General features: G+C 35.9%; 1 protein-coding gene across 1 annotated transcript in view; it reads right to left on the bottom strand.

Moving 5' to 3' along the window:
* EPG5 (ectopic P-granules autophagy protein 5 homolog) overlaps positions 1-22,930 on the bottom strand; it is a 187,137-nt gene that overhangs the window by 150,318 nt on the left and 13,889 nt on the right. Inside the window, exons 2-9 of the mRNA XM_044681656.1 lie at positions 18,691-19,635; positions 16,783-17,026; positions 14,434-14,570; positions 13,189-13,296; positions 12,203-12,276; positions 8,862-8,967; positions 2,312-2,426; positions 586-736 (exon numbers count right to left, since the gene is read on the bottom strand). Coding sequence (XP_044537591.1) covers positions 586-736; positions 2,312-2,426; positions 8,862-8,967; positions 12,203-12,276; positions 13,189-13,296; positions 14,434-14,570; positions 16,783-17,026; positions 18,691-19,635 — 1,880 coding nt within the window. The remainder of the gene's footprint in view (positions 1-585; positions 737-2,311; positions 2,427-8,861; positions 8,968-12,202; positions 12,277-13,188; positions 13,297-14,433; positions 14,571-16,782; positions 17,027-18,690; positions 19,636-22,930) is intronic.

The following is a 22,930-nucleotide window of genomic DNA, read 5'->3' as shown; positions in this document are numbered from 1 at the left end:
TAGGAGAGGGTAAAAAAAGGTTACACTAAATCCAAAATGAGACATCCATTCACTATATATAAACCTTATTTTCAATTTTAATAAATAATAATGCGTTTGTGGTTCATTTGAAATAACAAATGATTTATAACAATCATTACCATGACAAATGTTACATACATTCTTACTTGAGGAGTCACCATATTCTTAAATCACAGATAAAACCATAGGAAATTTACCAGTCCTTGGCCCCATAGGAACCACAATCATAAGGTTCATGTTTGGAAGGTAGAAAAGAAGAGGAGAGAAAAAGGAAGAAGTAAAGAAGCTACACTTTCCCCTTCCCATTCTTCTCCAGTAGAAATTTAGTTTCAGAAAGAGCTTTTAATATATTGGGCCTAGGAATAATTAAAACTATCAAACCAATTAACAATGAAATAGTTTAATAAGGTTTCAGCTACAAACATTTATAATATGCCCATTAGGTTTACAAGCAAAAGAAAAAAGAATTATTTTGATGAAGGATTACACAGACAAGAAGTCACCATCAAAATGATCATTGTTTTCAGTCTAGACAAGTTCAAATAAATATGGGAATTTATTTACCTAATCATAAAACCAATTCGTTTCACAAATTGCCTGTATCTTGCTCTATTGAATGTTTCTAATCCTACAGCCAGAAGTTCCACTAATGAGTTGGCAAAAGCAAAAATTTTCATCATCTCTTGAGGTCTTGTTGTTTCAGGTAAATAATCACCTATACATTAACAACAGAAAAGGTAGAATAAAGAAAAGAAAATTATCAAAGTTAATGAGGAAAATTAATATTTAATTATGTTATCTACTAATAGTATTTCCATGTGAAATTGTTTTTCCTTTAACTTCCCAAGGTCAGGCTAAAACAGCCTAAGAGCTAAGGTTACTCATAGTCCTAGTCCCCAGGTTCTAGCCCCAACTCCCCCCACAGTATCAAACTAGACCTGGGACCTCTGGTCTTTTAAGAATTTTAAGTTTAATGGCATGGCTGATTAGCCATGGGGAACTCTGATCCACTTTGAAAGTACTTTGGAACTCAGTCATGTAGCTTCTTCCCGGTTTAGGCAAAAACCCACCTCCCCTGTGACGAAGTAATGAAGGAGGAGTTGAGATCATTAAGCCCACCTCCTCTTTCAAAATATCCACTAATGAAGACAAAGGAGGTCCAAGGGACAAACTGTGAGGCCCATCAGAAAGAGGAAAAATCTCCCATTAAAAGAGAAAGTTATAGTTCACTACAGATCTTTTCCCTTAAGAAGCTAGTGAAAGAATCATTCTTTGGTTAATGAGATTGCATGTTCTAATTATTAAAACCGCGTTATTTTCGGGAAAATGGCTTCATATTCTTTATTGGTTAAAATCCAGATGTTTTAAGAACAATACAAAGGGCACGAAGGGCAAATCCACAGAGCACTTGACAGCCTTGGGATTAAACCAACATTCATAAGAAGACATTTGAGTGTGTGACCCTGGGGCAAGTCACTTGACCCCCATTGCCTACCCTTACCACTCTTCTGCCTTGGACCCAATACACAGTATTGACTCCAAGATGGAAGGTAAGGGTTTAAAAAAAAAAAAAAAGACATTTGAGGGGTCCCAGAACACAAAATGAATCCAACTAGCAAAAACAGGAGAGTTCTAATGAAGTCAAGTAATCTGCCAATTCACCAAATGGATAGAAAGAGGTGAAGGAAGTTATAGAAATGGTTGACCAAATGGGAAAGGAAACTATAGAAGGAAAGAAATGTAAATGAGGACAATGAAGATGATTCAAGAACTGCCATAATACAGCTAACCACAGCACTAAACAATTAAATAAGAGCTCAAAAAAGAGTCTTGTCAGGGGCAGGAATCAACACAAAACTGTAGGCCAAATGATTTTTTTTTTCTTATGCTGAATATATTTAACACCACGGAACTTGCTTGACTCTAAAAATTTTGCAGATTCACCTGTATTTGGAAGAGATTCATTCCACTGAAATTTTTCTCTGAATTCAAGGCCCAATTGAAGTTCCAACTTTCCACATAGCTTTCCCTGGCCCCTTGGCTAAAGGTGGCCCTTCTTTTCTTTATCAAACCTCTTGTGTCTTTCTATCTGACATTTTCTATGTATCTCTCTCATTCCTTACACTTTAATTAACTAGAGAAGCCTTACCAACTTATTAGAATGTAGGCTCCTTAGTAGCAAAAACTGTGTCATTTTTATCCTCAGTGTTAGACACTGCCTTGCCATTAGTAGCTGTTTAAAGAATGTTTGTTGAATTAAAATCTTATTTTTCTTTAGGAATCAATTTACCTTTCCCTTTAAATCCAAGGAAGTGCTTAAAGAGTTCATGAAATGGGAATTGTGACAAAATAGCAATCAAGTCATCTTCACTAAGGAGAATCCAACTTGTCTCAGGATCTTCATCCTAAAGGAAAAAATTTAAAAACATTTCACTTGGTTTCACGAAATCATGGCTTGGAGTTTTCTGGGATTCACTATTGATAAATTTATCAACAAAATTTTAACTTCTTCCTTTCCAACTACCAAACTATATTAAGTTTCCTCTTTAGGTTAAGGATCTTTACTAAAGAATTCACAGTATCAAATTGGAGTTATACCACATATTGCATTGCATAAATCGACCTTGAAAGTAAAAAATATATTTACCAAAATCACAACCAGATGATACTTCTAGGGCAGCATGACAGTGTTCCTTTCTCACCCCAAAGCTAAATAACTTCAACAGAGATTTGATTCTGCCTATCAGAAGTTGCTTCAATGATAGACTGGCCAAAGTTCTACAGTTTATCAGTGAAAAGAACTTAAAACAATCTGAACAGGATATATTTAAGTGGCAAATATAGATCAAAAATCACATCTGGAAAAGTACAAATCAGAAAGACATCTCATCAATTAGGTATTTTCTTAAAGGTAGCAGAAATTGGTAAGGAAACACAAATCTTGAGAAATGTAATACATCAACTTCAACAAAGTAACAGCAATTTCACAAATAAATGCTTTATCCAATCACATTTTTATCTCCTTTTAGATTCCCCAAAAAGGACTCAAAAACAGAAGCTTCAATGACTTCACACTAAAGTAAGGCAAACAGTAGATGATCCTTTTTTTCTCATCCTCTAATCCAGCGATGGGCAAACTATGACATTATTCCTAATCTGACGAATACAATGAGTAGGATACAAAACAATGAAACTTCGAAAGAGTTGCCTTAGAAACAGACTGACATGAGCATTTCCTTTCCTTTGGCCCCCCTCTTTAAAAAGTTTGCCCATCACTGCTCTAATCCATAAAGTTCTTAATGGCTGGCTATCTCTGAAATCATTAGAAAAGGTTTCTATTTGAGAAATTTTACTTCCCCACTATGACCTTTATAATATTCATTCTGAAAAGTCTGCTTTAAGACTAACAAGTCTGCTAATAATACAAGCATCTTATATTTCCTGAATCTACCACCATCATACTACTTCTATCAAATCTGAAAAGGAGGGGGAAAAAAGAGATGAGTTTTTCCTTTTGATTGTTTCCTTAAATGTCTAGTTACAATAATAAAATTTGTCTCAAGATATTCAGAAATATGTACACAACTAACACAAATAAGATAACTGCAGCTCTAAGATGCAGCTCTGACTACTGCCTGCTCCATACTTTCCAACTGATTATAGAGAGATTATTTTGAAAACTCTTATCTTAACCTTCCCAGACAGACACTTCAGAATAAAGCAACTCCAAGCACTACTACATCTTAACATTTGGAAATGCTTTAAGTTTACTAACCAGGGAAAAAAACTAAAAGATTAAGTTTACACACTGACATTTTAAAAAAGTAGGATTTAAATCAATATCCAATACTCTAAGTATTATATTTTATAAAGTTTATTAATAATCACTTGAAGTAAAGGAATAAAAAGGAAATAGAAGTATAAAAACATAATTACCTAACCAAAATAAAACCACAGAGTTCTCTCGCCTCTCCCAAAAAGCCTGCTTCAGCCAGCCACTGATCACAGGAAGAGAGTGAGAGGCAGGGTTACACAAAATTTATATCCTCCCTACGTCAGCACATAATGTGAAAAAGAAAGTAGAGTACTGCAAATTGTAGTTCTAGGGTTCAAACTGTAATTACACAATCCCTCTTGTGATTCCCATGGAAAATGAGCATGTAAAAATCTCCCAGATTTACATGTCTAGTTTCCCCATGGAATCAGTACATATAACCAACTTACATATCTAAAGATCTTCAACTAGAGGTACATACACTAAGGGGAAATTACAATAATTTGGGGATGAGAGGGCAATAAAAGAGAATAAAACTAATGATTGCTAGGCGCATTGACAAAAAGCCAATTAGGAGGAAGTCCCCTTTGGCATGAGTGTATATTCAAAATAAATGCGTTCAACCCCCACACAGTTCAATTTCACTACATCCCAAAGTTCATTCTGGATCTTTTGATGCAGTGTGAGATGCAGGCATCTCCATGGTGTCTTCTCCAAAACAGTTCATTTTCTTGATTAGGGGAGGTAGCAAGTTTCTTATCCTAAAATTACTCTCAAACAAAAAAAATTTTATAAATGTAGAATTATATTCCAATTATACAATCTCCCCTGAGAATGATGTTGACAAAACACATGGATCACCCAGGAATATATGGCTGAGTTACAAGGAATGTGAATCAATTGTAAAAAGGAAGTCAAAAACATTTTTTAAAAAAAATCAAAATTAAATGGTATATAAAATTCTGAGTAAGCAAGAGAGAGTAAGCCCATAACAGGTCCTGGAATCAGGGCCCAATAAAGTGATCTATGTCCCACAAGCCTTTAGGACCATTGTAGCAATAAGCACTTACCCAATCAGCAGCCAGGACTACAGAAACTTTCCACATTATGAAGGACAAAAAGAAAGGACTAAATATTTTTGCAGCAAATGGGAAATATCATTCCCTAGTCTGATTTTACCTTCACTCTCAGGGATAGGGGAACCAGAGTTATAGCCAAACCAAGGTACTTTGTCTGAACCCGGCACAAGGAAATCCTGCATCTGACATTGACAAACAACCGCTTCCTCGAACCCCAAAACAAATTCTCTGTCTTGGCGCAGATTCTCATCAATCCCACCAGAATTGATTGGTCTCCTTGACCTTGTTTGTGCTTCTTGGCACTGTATAATGGCTATTTTGTGATCCCTTCTTCTGGAATCAGACACAATCATTAATCAAAGTCCCATAATATTTAACAATCAATGGCAGGTTTCCATAGTCTAAAGCTTTTGGGTATGCAATACTTTTAGGGCTAATGGATATTGTAAACTTATATTAGTGCAAAATCAAAAAACCTATTAATACTAGTAACATGTACTACAACTACAAAAAATAAGAGAAGAAAATTAAAATACTATTGCACAAAGAAAATCAAAAATAAATTTTTTTAAAAATTAAAAATATATAGTTCACAATCAAGAGACACACTGTTTTCTCCAAGGAAAGGTGCAATACAAAGGTTTCTCACTCCAAAATGAGATCCATTTCCTTTTTAACTTGGCCATAATCCACAGTGTGAGTGCAAATGATTTTCACTAAGAAAACTGCTTATCTCCAGTCCAGATATAGGATGACAGTACAAATAAAAATAGGACTGTGCAAATAAAAACAGTGTAACAGAACATATAGCTAACAGCCAAAACACAGTAACTTAAAGTGACATAGTATAACTTGAGCCAGCCGTCAATCACAGGAAGAGAGAGACGGGGGTTACACAAAATATATATCCTCCCTATGTCAGCACTAATGTGAGAAGGAAAGTGGGGAGCTGAGAATTGTAGTTCTAGGGTTCAAATTGTAATTACACAAAACTCTACCATAAGATACTTCCTACCTGCATGATACTGGGCAAAAGTCGCTTCACCCCAATTGCCTAGCCCTTACCTCTCTCTCTCTTCTGCCTTGTGTTAAAGGGATTTTCTTAATCTCTACCTCTGTCTCTTTAAGAGCAGAAGGATTTCTAAGTAAGAGCAGCACAGCTGAGAAGATAACTGACAGGCTTCTGTGAAAGTTAGCTAGAGCTGAAGATTCCGTTACCTAGGAGACGAGAGATATAAGAGAGAGATGGTTGAGAGTTGAAGGGGCTTTTTACCTCTGGACCTGGAGGTAGGAGGTCACTGTCTCAATCTCTCTCAGTCAAGAGCCACAACTGGCAGTTTGACTACTGACAGTTGGGATAGAGCAGGGGTCGGCAACGTATGGCTCTTGAGCCATATCTGACTCTTGAGGGCCAGATATGGCTCTTTCTGCAGGAGCCATAAAGTCAATTTTTTTTCTGGCGCTGTTACCAAAGTGCGCACTGTGAGCACTGCACAGCTCTCATGAAATTACATTTTAAAAAATGTAGCATTTATGGCTCTCATGGCCAAAAAGGTTGCCAACCCCTGGAATAGAGAAATGGATTGAAGGATTTTATAGGTGATTAATGTTTATTGATTAGCTTAGATAGGTTGTTAGGTAGTGAATTAATTCTTAGGTAGACAGGTTAGGTAGTTAGGCTGGGCCTAGCACAAGCAGAAGAACCTGTTCTCAAAGACAGAGTAGGGTTTTTTAGAAATTTTAGTTAGGATTAGTAACTTAGGTATAGTCATAAGATATTAGAGTATTAATCTTTCTTTCCTACTTTCTATTTTCGATCTAAACTTCTATTTCAGAACTTTCTATTTTCTATCTAAACTAATCTGAACAATTAAACTTAGTGTTTTATCAAACTGCTCTCCTCACTTTTGTCAAAGTCCTACCAAAATTAACCCTTAACACTTAGAAACAATACTCAGTATTGACTCTAAGACAAAAGATAGGGGACTAAAAAATAAAAATAAAAACATAAAACTTTTACAACAATGGGGATTGGGTAGGTAAATTCCCACCCAAAAACAAGAGGGCAATTTTCTATCTTCCAAACGTAATATCCCAAGCTATAGTTTTCATTACAAATCTATAAAATCTAAGTAAAACCCTGCCATGATGCTGCTCATCATTATTCCAATATAAAAGTCAAATCCTATTTCCCAAAAGCAAAAGAAAATATTCCTGTATCATGACTGGTCTCTAAGTCAGGAAGTCAGTCTTGTCCTCTAACACCAATTTATGTTACATTTAATTGTCAGTCTTCACACTTCTAAGATTAATAAAAGGATTAAGAATTTGACAAAAACTGTTGGAAAAACTAGAAAACAATACAACAGAAATTAAACATAAACCAAGATCTCACACCATACACCAAAATAAAGTCAAAAAGATCTAGAAATAAAGGGTGATACCATAAACAAATTAGGGAGTAATATGGAAAATCTTACCCGTCAGCCTAATGGATAAGGAAAAAAATGGCCAAACAAGACATAGAGAACATGATGAAAAATTAAATGGTTAATTTTGATTACATCAATTAAAAAAGATTTTTCACAAACAAAACCAATGCAAGATCAGAAAGGAAACAACAAATGGGGGAAATTTTTATACCAAGTGCCTCTGAAAAAGGCTTCATGTCTCAAATGTATAGAGAAATGAGCCAAATTTATAAGAATACAAAGCATTCCCCAACTCTGATAAATGGTCAAAGGATATGAACAGGCAGTTGTCAGATGAAAAATTAAAACTACCTTAAGTCACTTAAGGAACTGCTTCAAATCACTATTGATTAGAGAAAGGTAAATGAAAACAACTCTGAGATACCACCTCATACCTATCAGGTTGGCTAATATGACCAAAAAGGAAAATGACAATTGTTGGAGGGGATGTGGGAAAACTGGAACCCTAAAGTACTGCTGGTGGAACTGTGAAATGATAGAACCATTTTGGAGAGCAATGTGGAATCACACCCTAAGGGCAATAAAACTATGAATACTCTACCACCAAGCAATACCACTACTGGGTCTATATTCCAAAGAGATTTGAGATAAAAGAAAAGGACCTATTTATTCAAAAATACTTTTCTTTTAAACCCTTACCTTCCATCTTGGAGTCAATACTATGTATTAGCTCCAAGGCATGAGAATGGTAAGGGTAGGCAATGGGGGTCAAGTGACTTGCCCAGGGTCACACAGCTGGAAAGTGTCTGAGGTCAAATTTGAACCTAGGACCTCCCGTCTCTAGGGCTGGCTCTCAATCCACTGAGCTACCCAGCTGCCCCCCAAAAATACTTTTAGAAGCTCTTTTTGTAATAGCAAAGAATTAGAGACTGAGGTTTTGTCCACTTGGGGAATGGTTGAACAAGCTGTGGTAAATGATCGTAATGGAAAACTATCGTGCCATAAGAAATAATGAATAAGATGAATTCAGAAAAACCTGGAAAGATTTATATGAACTGATGCAAAGAAAAGTGAGCAGAACCAGAAGTATTATATACAAAGTAACAGCAATATTGTACAATGTTCAACTGTGAAGTACTAAACTATTATCAGCAAAACAAGGTTCCAAGATTACCCCAAGGGACTCATAATAAAAAATGCTATCCATAGCCAAAGAAAGAACTATTGGAATCTGATTGCAGATCAAAGCAATGCCATCCTTCACTTCATTTCCTTTATGAGTTTTTTATTATATATTTTGTCTTCAGTCATGACATAGGGAATATGGAAATATGCATTGCATAAAAGCACAGTATATAATCTATATCAGACTATTTATTGCCTCAAGGAGAAGGAGAAGGGGAAGAGAAGGAGGAAGGGAGGGAATCAAAATACAAAATGTCAGGAAGGGAAGAAATCCAAATTACAAAACGTCAGAAAACAACTGTTAAAAAAAATTTTACACATGGAATTGAAAAAAAAAAGTTAAGTATTAAAGATTCCCAAAGTAAGTACCTCTTCTCCTCCTTCATCTACTAATGTCCAGTTTCCAGACTCAGGTCCAGGGGAAGAAGGTTTCCATTCATTTGGCTTCATGTGGCACATAAATTCAGCTCGATTTCTTAAAAAAAAAAAAAAATCACATTAATGCCAGAATCAATTTTTATGTAAATAAGCATAAGTTAATTAAAGGTTTTCTTCTCATCCAGAGACATAGTCAGATATAGAAGTACTATTTCAACTCTCAAAATAGAGAATAGAAGAAACATTTTTAAATCCAAGTAGAATAAAATCTCATTAATTCAAACTGAGGTATAAGACAAGTCTATGATTCTGTATTAGTAAAACAAAAGGTTTTAATAAAAAGTTACATTAGCACAGTTCCTTACACAAATTTTAATTAAGCACCTACTATATCTCAGGAACTAGACTAAAGCTGAGGATACAAGACCCAAAATGAAGTGAAATGCCTACTTGCAAACAGCTTTGATTCTAATGAGGGATACAAACAAGTACACAGATAAATGAATTAATACAAATATATAAAAAGCAATAAAACAAGGTAGTTTGGGAAAATGTGAATTAGCAGCAGGGGCATCTGCAGGAGCATCTGGATAGCTCAGTGGAATGAGAGCCATGCTAGAGATAGGAGGTCCTAGGTTCAAACGTGGCCTGAGACAATTCCTAGCTGTGTGCCTCTGGGCAAGTCATTTAACCCCCATTGCCTAGCCCTTATAACACTTCTACCTAGAACCAATACACAGTACTGGTTCTAAGGTGGAAAATAAGGGTTTCAAAATTAAAAAAAATAAGAATAAAAAATAAGAATAAAAAAAGAATGGCTGCAGCAGAAGGTGATGCTTGAGCTCTGGGCAAGAGGAAGAACTCTAAGGGTTCAGTGAGAAGGCTATGCATTCCTTACATAGGGGAGAGCCAGAGTAGAGATGCAGGATAAAGGAAGGATTGTCAGATGAGAGGAAGAGAGGAAAGGACAGTGTGGCCAAACACAGGAAGAGTGTGAGATTGGAAAGATACATCAGGGCCGGTTTGGCAAGGATTTTAAAAGTTAAACAAAGGAAGACAACAAGAAGCCACTGGAATTAACTGAGCAGGGGAGTCATATAGTTAGATTTAAGCTGAGGGAAAATAACTTCGTGTAGAATGCACTGAAGTAGTGATATAATGAGGATAATGTATTAGCAAGCTATTGCAGAAATTTAGGCAAGATGTGAAAAGGACCTAAACTGAGAAGGGATCATGTATGAGAGTTATTGTGAAGGCAGAAACAGTGAAATTTTTCAAATGACTGGATATGAAAGGGGAAGGAGAGTGAGGAGTCCAGGATAACAACAAGGTGACAAACCTAGCCTCGAAGGTTGCTGATAACTTAAACAGAAATATGGAAGTTTGCAAGAAAGGAGAATTTGAGAGGAAAGATAATAAGTATAGTTTTAGACATGTGAAGTTTCAAATGTCTCTAGAACATCCCATCTGGAATATCCAATAGGGAAATAGCAATATAAGATTAAAGTTTAAGGAACAAATGGAGCTAGATATAAAGAATTGTGAATTATCTGCATAGAGGTGATAGTAAAACCCATGTGACTTAAGGAGGTTGTCAAGAGACTACAGGGAAGAAAGAAAAGGGTGTAGATCGGAACCTCAGGGAAAAAACCACAGCTAAGGTTCATGATATGGACAACAAACTAACAAAATAGACTGAAAAGGAGCAGGTAGGCAGGTAGGAAGAAAACCAGGAACTAGTAGAACTGTAAAACCTAAAAAGGAAAAATAACCCCAAAGCAAATGGACAGTGACAAATGCAGCAGAAAAATCAAAAAGGTTCGGGTACAAGAAAAGACAGGAGATTTCACCATTAAGGGATCATTAGTATTGCACAGGTGTCACAAACTGCACATTTTCAGACTTTTAATGCAACAATCTGTTGTGCTAAATTTTTTCCTCTTTAAAAAACTATTAATTGTATATGAAATGGCTCTCTGGGAAGGAAGCAGGGAAGGATACAAGGGATAACCATGATGATGTAACTCTGACTATAATAATTGTGAATTCCTTCAGAATTTAACATTTAATCATTCTTGTCTCCCCAACTAAAATACAAGTACTGGGGGCAGCTGGGTGGCTCAGTGAATTGAGTCAGACCCAGAGACAGGAGGTCCTAAGTTCAAATCTGGCCTCAGACACTTCCCAGCTGTGTGACCCTGGGCAAGTCACTTAACACCATTGCCTAGCCCTTACCACTCTTCTACTTTGGAGCCAATACCCAGTATCGATCCTAAGACGGAAGGTGAGGATTTTAAAAAAAATAATAAAATAGAATAGAATACAAGCTCTATGAGAGCAGAGATACCTAGTAATTATCTAAAATTCATCTTTTACAATTTTTTAAACCCTTTCCGTCTATCTCAGAATTGATAAGAAGTTTCAGTTCCAAGGCAGTACAATCTTTTTGAAACAACACACACTAAGCAAACTCACCTACCCTCATTTTAAAAATATATAACATTCCAAATCACCAAACTATTTCACTTTAAACAGTCCTAAGATATACAAATCTAGATTTAGACAAAAAATAAAATGAAAAAGTGATTAATTCACTTTAGCTACAGATTATAAAATTTAGCTACAGTCTATAAAATAGCAGGCTTCTTTAGTAGAAGGAGAAGAAAGTTAAGCCTCCAAACAGACCAGAATTTCTGAGATTCAAAAAAGGCTAATCTGTTCATCATGACCAGCTTTAAGACTCTCTTGGGCAGGACAGCTAGGTGGCTCAATGGGCTGAGAGTCAGACCTAGAGGGGAGAAGGTCTTAGATTCAAAGTTGACCTCAGACCCTTCCTAGCTGTGTAACGCTGGCCAAATAATTCATTCCCCATTACCAAGCCCTTACTTTTTGCCTTAAAATCAATACATAGTGGGGGCAGCTGGGTAGCTCAGTGGATTGAGAGTCAGGCCTGGAGACGGGAGGTCCGAGGTTCAAATCTGACCTCAGACACTTCCCAGCTGTGTGACCCTGGGCAAGTCACTCAATCCCCATTGCCTACCCTTACCACTCTTCTGCCTTGGAGCCAATACACAGTATTGACTCCAAGACGGAAGGTAAGGGTTTAAAAAAAAAAATCCATACATAGTATTGATTCTAAGGTAAGGGTTTCCAAAAAACTAAATAAAATATTCACTTGGACTCAAGTCTAAAGATAAATTAGTAATGCTAAATTATGAGAGTTCCCACAGTAACTTTGGCAGAGCTCTTCTGTACCTGGATTGCTTTTAAAAGACAGTATTCAAATATGGGGCAATATTTTAAATTGGAGTACAAAGCTCTTTCACACTTACCTGACAGGAGACATGAGCAAGGCAAGAGACTGCATAAAGTGAAATACCCCTGATGAATTATTCAACACTTTGATCTGAAATCAGAAAAAGGGAGAAGGATTAGAGAAGACCAACAACCTGTGTTACTTAATATCAGTTCATTAGTACTAAGACCAGGAACAAGGAGTTTTTTAATTAGACTAGCAGGGAGTAACTATGTAACCAACATGAACCAAGGAGGCCTCCTGAAGTTTTGTGACAACATTTTTGCTCAGCTATATTTGGAATTTAGAAGAGGCCTAAAAGTTCACACCAATTATCCGTCTAGTAAAGGAGGGGAGAGAACAGAATTGATCATTTAAGTCAGAAATGGTTAAAGAAATTTTTTTCAGATAAGTTTCACTTTCTTTCAAAAATGCTACCAAAAAAAAAAATCTGTAATAGTTTAAGTATGGCATGCTTTTATTTTACCTCTCAATCCATCTCTGCTGAAATAGCTAATGAGAAATTAAATGGCCTAAAGGGTAGGCAAAGGGCATAGATAATCCACCAAGTGAATCATCAACTCCTGGGCATGAGAGTTGACTATTCAAATCCATGACCTACCATAAGTAATTAAGTAGCACTCAGTTGATCTCTATTAAATCTCATTATATTTTCCAGAAAATGGAATGGGATGTTAAAAACATTAAAATGTTGAGTACTACTGAATAAGCCTCTCTGTGTCTGACTGAACAGGGATTTTGAAGAATTAAATTCCATTGAACTTGTTCCAAGCTAGGAAACCATTCAACTTCAGCAATTCTATTATTATTTCATCTCTGCTGAGCTCAACAAGAAACAGTCTCACCATGCTCATAAAATACACTGTTTTTTAATTCTTAACTAAATGCTTTCCAAGGTGAACTTTTTGCTATTCTTTCTTATAAATGTTCCAGAAGAAATTTTACTAGAAAAATATCCAAACACTACACCATTTACTATGAAGAGGCCATCAGATCATATACCTGAATGAAAGGAACAGCCCATTTACTAACACCAGCAGGACATCGAAGAATATGGTTTAAAAGGAACAGATGATCCCCAGGGCATCCAACTCTTTGTAACACTGATACCTGAACAATATAAAAGATAAAGAATCAATTCAAGAAAAGTGAAGGAAACATTATGGTGAAAATGAGGGCCTACTATAACAATTGAATCTTATCAAATCAAGAAACAATAGAACTATTACAGAATTTGAAACCAAAGAACTTGGGTCAAAACCCCTGCTCTGCTATTTACTATCTATATCATCTTGGACAACTCACCTCCCCATCTCTAAGTACCAGTTTCTTCATTCATAAAATGAAGGGGTTCAACTAGAAGATCTCTACAAGGCTTTCCAGCATTAAATTCTACAATGATTTGTCATTTATTACCATATTAAGTGAATGCACACATATATAACCTTCCAAAAGAGGCATGTGAAATTTTACACTATAATGGAAACTAAACATAAAACAACCTTACTACATTTGGATTTCTACCAATTTACAGCCAATGAAAAGTCTACAAATATGAACACTAATATAAAAAGATCAAAAGTACCTTTTCCACATAGATTTAATTTTGATTACCTTTTAAGTAAAAATCCCTGAGGTTCTTGGCCATATGTGACAGAATGAAAAAATACAAATTAAGAATAGATAATATCTTGCCTTTTGTCATGCTGAACATTTTGTATCTAGAAGGTAGTCCCAATAAGAAATTTAGTACAGGCTACCTATCACATTCCCTTTGTAGTTCAGAACAGACAACTTATTACTTTTTTTTTTTAATGATTTGATATGCTATTTCCTTTCTTCTTTGCCTTTTAAAGAAACTCTCATTCATACCATTAAGATCGCAAGAAGCTAATATCAATATATTTGCAGAAATTTTAAATTGAGAGGCATCTATATTTTAAATGACTTTCTAAGCTAAAATTTTGGTTATTTTCCAGCATTATATTCCTTTCTAAGAAGGCTCAAAGATCAATGTGACTGAACTCAAAGTTCATTAAGAAAAGGCCTTATCTTTCTTAATCACATAATGAAATACTACTAAATGTTAACAAGAAAAAAAAACACTAAATAAGCACTAACACAATAGGAGAAAATATATTTTATCATAAGAAGTCACTGAATACAATTTGGACAAAAATAAAAATAGTGCCCTCAGATATTCTGGGAGGAGGTAGAAAAAGGTGAAAAGTGCTATCCATCCCTTACCAATTTCTGCAGCCAAAGAAGAACATCATTGTAGAACTGTACATCTTCTATAACTCTCCGGGTGAACATAAATAAAACACTAATACACTCCTTCAGGTGACACAAATCAGAGGGAAGACTTTCTGCCTGTTTAGAAACTATAAATTTAAAAAAAAAATAATGAATCCTACACAAATGGCTTTTAGTAGCATTAAGAATTGACTAAATCCTAAAATTTTTTAAAGTCTAAGGAAAAACACTTTTACTTCAACATTCTTTGCACACCCAATATTAACATGGTAATTCCACAACAGTTTTATATTTAAGAAAAATATAGTAAGTCAATTAAAAAATGAACTTTAAAATGCTGGCTATTCATCAAAACAAGGAGGGGAGGGGAGGGGAGAGGAGTACACAGTCTATACAATAGCACAAACTGGAGGAGGTAGAATACTGGGAATAGTAACCATCAAGTAGGCCAGTTTGTCTAGAGAGTAAACAATACAAGATCAAACTGGAAAGACTGGTTTCTATGGAAGCCAGACTGTAAAAAATTTTAGATCCCAATGTGATAATTAGATTAAATCTGCACTCCCCATCTTTAGATTTAATCACCAAAGGTGAAAATATCTCCATTTTTGGGTGGTCTGTAACCCAGTGTGCTAGAGTAACAAATCAGAATTTACTGACTGCCTCATGGGCAGTCCTAAGAAAAGCGTCTATTGTGATTGGACAGGTAACTGAGAGGAGGCCACAGGAAGTGATGCAAAAGAGGCCCCTTTAAAGAGACCTCAGTCAGCTGGGCTTGGTCTTTTGGTTCTTGCTTGGACGTGGAAGAGCTCTGGACCTGAGACCCTGAGACCTTGGTGAGACTGCTCTTAAATCTCTGTCTTAGAACTATCCGTGGTGAGTGAAGAATGACTCCTTTAACCTCCCAGGAGGTACGAAGCCTCTGGGAGGCTCCCTTGATTGGGAGAAGCCCTTGAGGCTAAACCCCTTATTAATTGACTTTTAGGCTCTGGCTGGGCCTCTGGAGCCCTGCCAGAGTAAAGCCCAGACTTGAATACAAATCTCTTACTCTACCCTCTTCTCATCTCTCTACTTCCATTCTCTCCTATATTTTGTAAATACATTATTAAAATCATTTTGGGGATTGATAATTATTCAATTCCCTGGAGACCTAACCTTTTAATATATATTCAACCAAAAACCCCCTTTCCCCCATTACACCAAAGAGAAGAGTTTTTATTTTATTCTAGAGGCAAAAGGAAGTAACTGAAATTTCTTGAGTAGAGAGGGACAGTCAGGCTATCCTTCTAGGAATTATTTGGCAGCTGTGTGGATAATGGATGAGAAAGAAAAGAGAATAGAAGCAAGGAGAGCAATTATGAAGCTACTACAATGGTCTAGGCCAGTGATGGGCAAACCATGGCTGGGGGCGGGGGGAGGGCGAGGGGGGTGTCAGATGTGGCCCCCTGAAATGTTCTATCCAGCTGTGGGACCTTATTCCTAATCTGACGAATACAATGAGTAGGATACAATACAATGAAACTTCAAAAGAGTTGCCTTAGAAACAGACTGACAGATGAGCATTTCCTTTCCTTTGGCCCCCTCTTTAAAAAGTTTGCCCATCACTGGTCTAGGCAGAAGATAAAGGCCTGAATTAGACCATTTCCAAAGGTCCAAAAATTCTGTTTCTGTGATTCTATTTAATACTGACTTTATTATCTATCATCAGAAACTTTCTGAAAAGTCACAATATAAAAAACATCCAAGCCATATAATAATAAAAAATCAAACTGGAAAATTTGAACAGAAAAGCAAAAGGTCAAAAAAAGAAATGCAATCTATGGAAGTGACTATGACTGTGAACCTTTTAGAGGGGTAGGTGATGTCCTCAGGCACACTGTGGAGAGAGGGAGGGGAGCAATCCTGGTTCCAGGTCCCTGTGGCTTTCTAGTAACAAACTCTGGTGAACTCTGTGCTGGGGCAACACGCATGCATGCCCACAGAGAAGGCTCTGAGTGCCTCCTCTGGCACAAATGTCATAGGTTCACCACCACGGGACTAGACTATCATCAGCTCAAGGTTCAAAGGCTATAGATGGACTACTCATGGCAAAAGAGTACATAAATTAGGACAGCAAGTTATAATGGTGATTTAGGAATTACTTTTCAGCAAAATTCAAAAACACAAAATACTCAAAAGGAAAGAAACCAAATATTTCTCCAGAAAAAAGTCATTAGATGATTCTTTATTCAAAAAGAACATCAGAGTATATTTTAGCTACAGATAAAAACATTACATTTTTGCTAAGTTTATATTTCTCTACAGGTTGTAAAAAAAGGAGAAATTTCAATCACCACATACCTCGACCTTGCTGATGAACAGACAAAGACCTCTGCACAGCTGCACTATTGAGCAGTGCAAAAATATAGGACTCTACTTGTAATCTAGAGAGCACAGAAGTATAAGAATGCAGGGCCAGAGTCTGATGTAAATGCTCAGATTTTGCCTCAAATGCCTTCTTTAGCTCTCCCAGGGCATTTTCATTCATCTCCACTCTCTGGTAGCGATGATATCCTGTAACTTTCACTTGGTCTGCACAAATACCCTGAAGGAGAAGGAAAGATAAACTATAATTCTACGTATCAAAAAATCTTGCTATTAACCAGGAAACATTTATTTAAATCCCTTTAAATGCCAGGCATAATGCTAAGAACTACTGTCCATTTTAAATGAATGTAAGAGGGGCAGCTGGGTAGCTCAGTGGATTGACAGTCAGGCCTAGAGATGGGAGTTCCTAGGTTCAAATCCGGCCTCAGAAACTTCCCAGCTGTGTGACCCTGGGCAAGTCACTTGTCCCCCATTGCCCATCCTTACCACTCTTCCACCAAGGAGCCAATACACAGAAGTTAAGGGTTTAAAAAAAATTAAAAAATAAAATGAATGTAAGATATCTTGACTTTCAGATACTTATAATGTAGCAGAGAACATAAAAATAACAAAGATAATGAGTAGAGACAAAATAGGATTACCAAAGGTTGTTATATAGACAAGTCCTGAGAAAACACAGATGGCCAGAGTATCTGAGAACAATTTTCCTTCATCGTCCAAATTCCCTATCACCACACCATGTAACGCTACTCCTAAAAGAAAATTTCACCACCTGCTTTGCCAATGAAAAGCAAGGCCACTTGTTATGAACTCCCTAATCTATCTTCCTTTCAATGTCAAAATTCCTCTTTTTCTTCAATCATCTTTGCTCCTGTCTCCAAACAAAAGTCTGCCCTTTTCCAAGGCTAACCCCTTTATCTGGTTCCCTGACACTATACCACCTTTAGTCATCCTATTTCTATTATTCTCAATCTCTAATCAATGTGTTCTTCCCTTCTACTTAAAAATATATTCAGGGCTTTCCTTACATTGAAAAATTATTTCATTGACCATGCTCTCATTTGTAGCCCCTATTTTAATTCTCACTTTTTTTTCATTGACAAACTATTACACAAAGATGGATAATATTTGCTGTCCATTTATTCCACATTTCATCCCTCCCCAGCCTTCTGTGATCTAATTTACATACTCATCCTTCTAATGAAATGGCTCTTTTTGAAGTCTCCAAGGAACTCCTTGTTGCTAAATCCAAAGGTTATTTTCTCTAACCTCATTATTCAGGTACTTTCTGCCTTATATGATACTCACCTTGAAACTTTTCCTCCATTGACATCTAAGAGCAGAACAACTTAATTTTCTTTATAACTAATTGTTCTGTTTATATAACCTTTGCTGTCTTTTCTTCCTCTACCATCCCCTAAATGAGTCTTCTTCAACATTCATACCTAAGACAACTAATATTCTCTCTTAACTCATTCCCTTATAAATTTGTCATTTTCACATCTTCAGCTAGATTTGTATACAAATTTAATTTTTTTAATTTACTAACCTTCATTGTTCTTGTTCTTAAAACAAAATTTAAAATATTAAGTAATCAGTAAGAAACCATACTTTTAGAAATCACTTTTATCAATGTTGCAAACAAAATGTAAAAAGTATCCTATGATTCAAAAAATTATAGTGGTATCCGACTCTTTAATACAAACATTAAAATCTTTTACTGTTTTTAAAATTACCTGATTCTTTAGAGGAAAAGACTTGTAATTAACAGAAGAAACAATGAGAAAAATAAGCAGACTTCAAACCAAGATAACACAAATACAGCATCTATATTCCAAAAGCCTCAGCCTCCAAAAAGCTTTAAGAGAACATTAATCATACCTGTACTGTCATTTGTTCTTCCTTAAATTGCCATAATCGGCTTTTGATATTTTGACAATCAGATGTCAAGGTGAGCAATTCAGCCTCAGCCAGCAACAGCTGTTTCCTGCATCGTGAATAATTCAAAAGCAACTCATAAAATTCATGATGGTCCTGGTGAGCCATACTGTCAAATTCTTCTAAGTATGATTCAACATTTTCTAACCAGGAACAAGGCTCAAAGATTTTCAGCTGCTCTTTAGTAAATGGTACCAATTCCAAGTCAGAGGGAATTTCAGGGTACAGTCGCTCATTCCGCAACAGTGGTTTTACTGCCATTAAAGCTGGTCTTTCTCCAGAGAATTCAGTTGGTAATTCAGGATAGAGTTTTTTTAATCTAGTTGGTTGAAAGACTTCTTTGGCTTCATAACAACTCTGTAAACCCACATTGTGTAGCACCTCTGAAGAAAGACCAACAGATTGTCTACGACCTTCTTTACTCTCAGATCCTCGGTCCTGTAAAAGTCCTGTTACCTGCTGATCAGAAGGATTAGACTGGAACGTGTTTTCTGAGAGTCCACATCGTGTTGATCCACTATGAGCTCTGTCCCTAAGACCCTGAGAGATTTCTACTTTGGTGTTCACATCCCCCTCAGGGTTGTACTTCGGCTTGGTTTCTTCATAGAGCTGATGTTCTTTAACCTCTTCCCCTTCTATTATTGTCTCTAGGTTACCTATTTGGGATTCTTCAACATCTAAAGTTAAAGAAGTGAGTGAGATATCAACCATTTCCTTCTCAGTTTGTAGTTGACCTACATCCTGCAACTGAACCTCAGTTAATGCCTCAGGACATGCTGCTAAGACTTCACTTGCTGGGGAAGATATTTTCTGCTCTCTGGGAGCTTCAGGGAATTCCACCTCATCAAATTCTTCTTTCTCAAAAGATTCACTATATTTCTTCTTTTCCTAAAAACAAAATAAAAAATGTTAAATAATCAGTAACAAACTATTTTTAGGAATAATTTTTCTCAGTGTTGTAGACAAAATAAAAAGTGCAAAAGATGACTTTTGTTTAAGAAAAAATTAAAAATCTTTTAATTCGCAACATGTTACATGACTATAATAATCATACAAATTTGAATATTATGTTGATTTTATAAGTTAACTAGCAAGAAAGCACTGCTATAAACAAGACTAGAAGTAAAGAGAATTCTAATTAGATTGTTCTGAATTCCATTAAACAAAATACTAGAATGTGAGTTCCTTCAGGGCAGAAGCTTTTTGGGTTTTTTTGGTATGCCCAGTTTCTTGGACATAAATGCAAACTGAATGTATAAGGTTTAGAAATACATTTTTAAAATACCCTCTTTACAAAATATAAGCTAAGGTGGCAGGTAAGTGGCTCAGTCAGATACTTCCTAATGGTGTGACCCTGGGCAAGTCACTTAATCCCAATGCCTAATCCCTGACTGCTTTTCTGCCTTAGAACTGATAACTAGTTCTAAGACTGAAGGTAAGAGTTAAAAATTAGAAAAGAAAAAAGAAATGGCACCTCTGTGTTTTGTGTGTATTTTCTTTTTTTTTTCCTTTTTTTATTTAGAATATTTTTCCATGGTTACGTTGTAAGGTAGATTAATAAATTACAATTCATTATCCACCCTCCCCTTTTCTCCCCCCTCCTGAATCAGACAACCAGTTCCACTGGGTTATATACATGTATCATTGTTCACACTATGTGATCAATCATATGTTTTTCTTCTGCATTTCTGTTCCCACAGTTCTTTCTCTGGATGTAGATTGCATTCTTTCTCATAAATTCCTCTGGATTGTCCTGGGTCATTGCATTGCTGCTAGTAGAAAAGTCAATTACATTTGATTATGCCATAGTCTCTGTGTACAATGTTCTCCTGGTTCTGCTCCTTTCACTCTGCATCACTTCCTGGAGGTCATTCCAGTTCACATGGAATTCCTCCAGTTCATTATTCCTTTGAGCACAATAGCATTCCATCACCAACAGATGCCACAATTTGTTTAGCCATTCCCCAATGGAAGGACATCCCCTCATTTTCTATTTTTTTGCCACCACGAAGAGCATTGCTATAAATATTTTTGTACAAGTCTTTTTCCTTATTATCATAACTTTGGGGTACAAACTCAGCAGTGGTATGGCTGGGCCAAAGGGCAAACATTCTTTTAAAGCCCTTGGACCAATTCACAACTCCACCAGCAGGGTATTAGTGTCTCGATTTTTCCACATCCCTGTGTGTATGTGAATTTTCAAGAGAACATGGCCTAACAGATAGAGTACTGGTCTTAGAGTCAGAAAGACCTGAGTTTGATTCTTGCCTTTGACACATGAACCACGTGTGGCAGTGGCAAATCATTTAGCCTCTCAGTGCCCCAGGCAATTCTCTAAAAGAGGACTGGTGTCAGAGCAGGTACTGATTTGCATTTACAAAGGCAACTTCCTCTCAAGGAATCTCCCCACCACACCCAGACCAATAAAAATATCAGGTCAGATACAAAATAAATATATGCATTTTCTAAAGGTAGCCAAGTACAACAGTAGATAAGAGTATTAGACCTGGAATCAGGAAGAGTAGAAATGTGGCCTCAGACACTTAATAGTTGTGTAACCCTAGGCAAGTCACAACCTGTTTGCCTAAATTTCCTCACCTATGAAAAAAAGGAATATAATAACCCTTACCTCCCAAGGTTTTTATGAAAATCAAATGAGATAATATTTTTAAAGCACTTTGCATGCCTTAAAGCATCACATAAATGTCATCTATTATTATCAAGGTAAGTATATATACATGAAATGTCAAACCATAAGGACCTGCATCTAAGAAAACTGATTTAAGTCACAAAAAAATTATATTACAGATATTCATTTGAAACTTGCTCACAACCTAACTTTTTGTCAGAGCTGTTAAGGAGTCAAAACTGTCTCCTGTTACTAGATCAAACTGAGGTGATATATAAACAAAAGAAATTAAGGAAATCTGTTTTTTGAAAAGAACTAATGAGATATCAAAAAGACAAACCCCAGAAAGGAGGAAGAGGTACAAAAGAGCAGATTACTAGACTAGAAAAATAACACCTCCCATCCCCACAGAGAACTGATCAAATTTAAATATTTGTCTATTGATCTGGGATTATGCTAGTCCTAGACTTAAAAGTAGAATAGACTTCATCAAACTTTAAATAGAAAGCAATGGAAAATAACATTTATTTTTATATAGCTCTTAGTAAAAGGGTAGAGAGTCACTCTAAGGAATGACAACTTACTGAAGTAAAAGTAAAGATAGATTACTAAAAGGGATTTCTGGGATACTTCCATATATTTATAAAATTCCCAGTTAACCTGGGAGCTGAGATTACTATTCCAATACTGAACCAAATTGCATACTCTCTATAGGCAGCCAAACTTCAATTATGAACACTTAGATTTGTTGCAAGAAAAAGTGCTACAACAGAATTATATATTCTATGTCTCATTTATAAAGGTGAGTGACACACATATTATGTGTGTCCTTCTAAATCCAGAACAAAGCAATTAAAAATGCCCAGGATAATACCTAATTTAAAAAAACATCATGATTATGACACAGGAGAATAAAAAGCAGTTTCAATACTATGTCAGAGTGATGGTTATCATATTTACTTTACCATGAAATAGTTTTAGGTGACAGTAGATATAGCACTGGGCTTGAAGTCAGGAAGGCTCATCTTCCTGAGTTCAAATCTGGTCTCAGACACTTACTAGTTGTATAAGCCTTCCTCATCTATTAAATGAGATAGAAAAGGAAATGGCAAACTACTCCAATATCTTTGGCAAAGAAACCCCAAATGGGAGTCAAGAATGGTCAGGTGCAACTGAAAAACAAAACAGCAAAGCTATACTTCCCAGGGACCTATGTAGTTTAGTCCTTGGAGACTTGCTCTGTCTGCAGAGATCTCCAAAGTAGGGAAGTGGTAATAATAGCAAGTCAATAAGAGAACATCATTTTTTTTTAAATAAAATATCTCTACATGTTATATAAAACATAAACTCAAACATTTTAATATTAAAATGAAGGAAAACTATTTTAGTGAAAACTACACTCCATTAATATTCGAGAATTCTTCATTTTTTTATTGGCATAAATAACATTTAACAATGAAATTAGTTTCCAAGGTCACATAGAGAGAAAACAACAAAGCTAAGGATTGAACTCAGTTTTCTCAAGCAACAAATTTGTTCCTCTTTTCATAATAC

The sequence above is a fragment of the Gracilinanus agilis genome, chromosome 1 (assembly GCF_016433145.1).
Source record: "Gracilinanus agilis isolate LMUSP501 chromosome 1, AgileGrace, whole genome shotgun sequence".
Taxonomy (NCBI): Eukaryota; Metazoa; Chordata; class Mammalia; order Didelphimorphia; family Didelphidae; genus Gracilinanus; species Gracilinanus agilis.
This window is presented reverse-complemented; position numbering and strand designations above follow the sequence as displayed.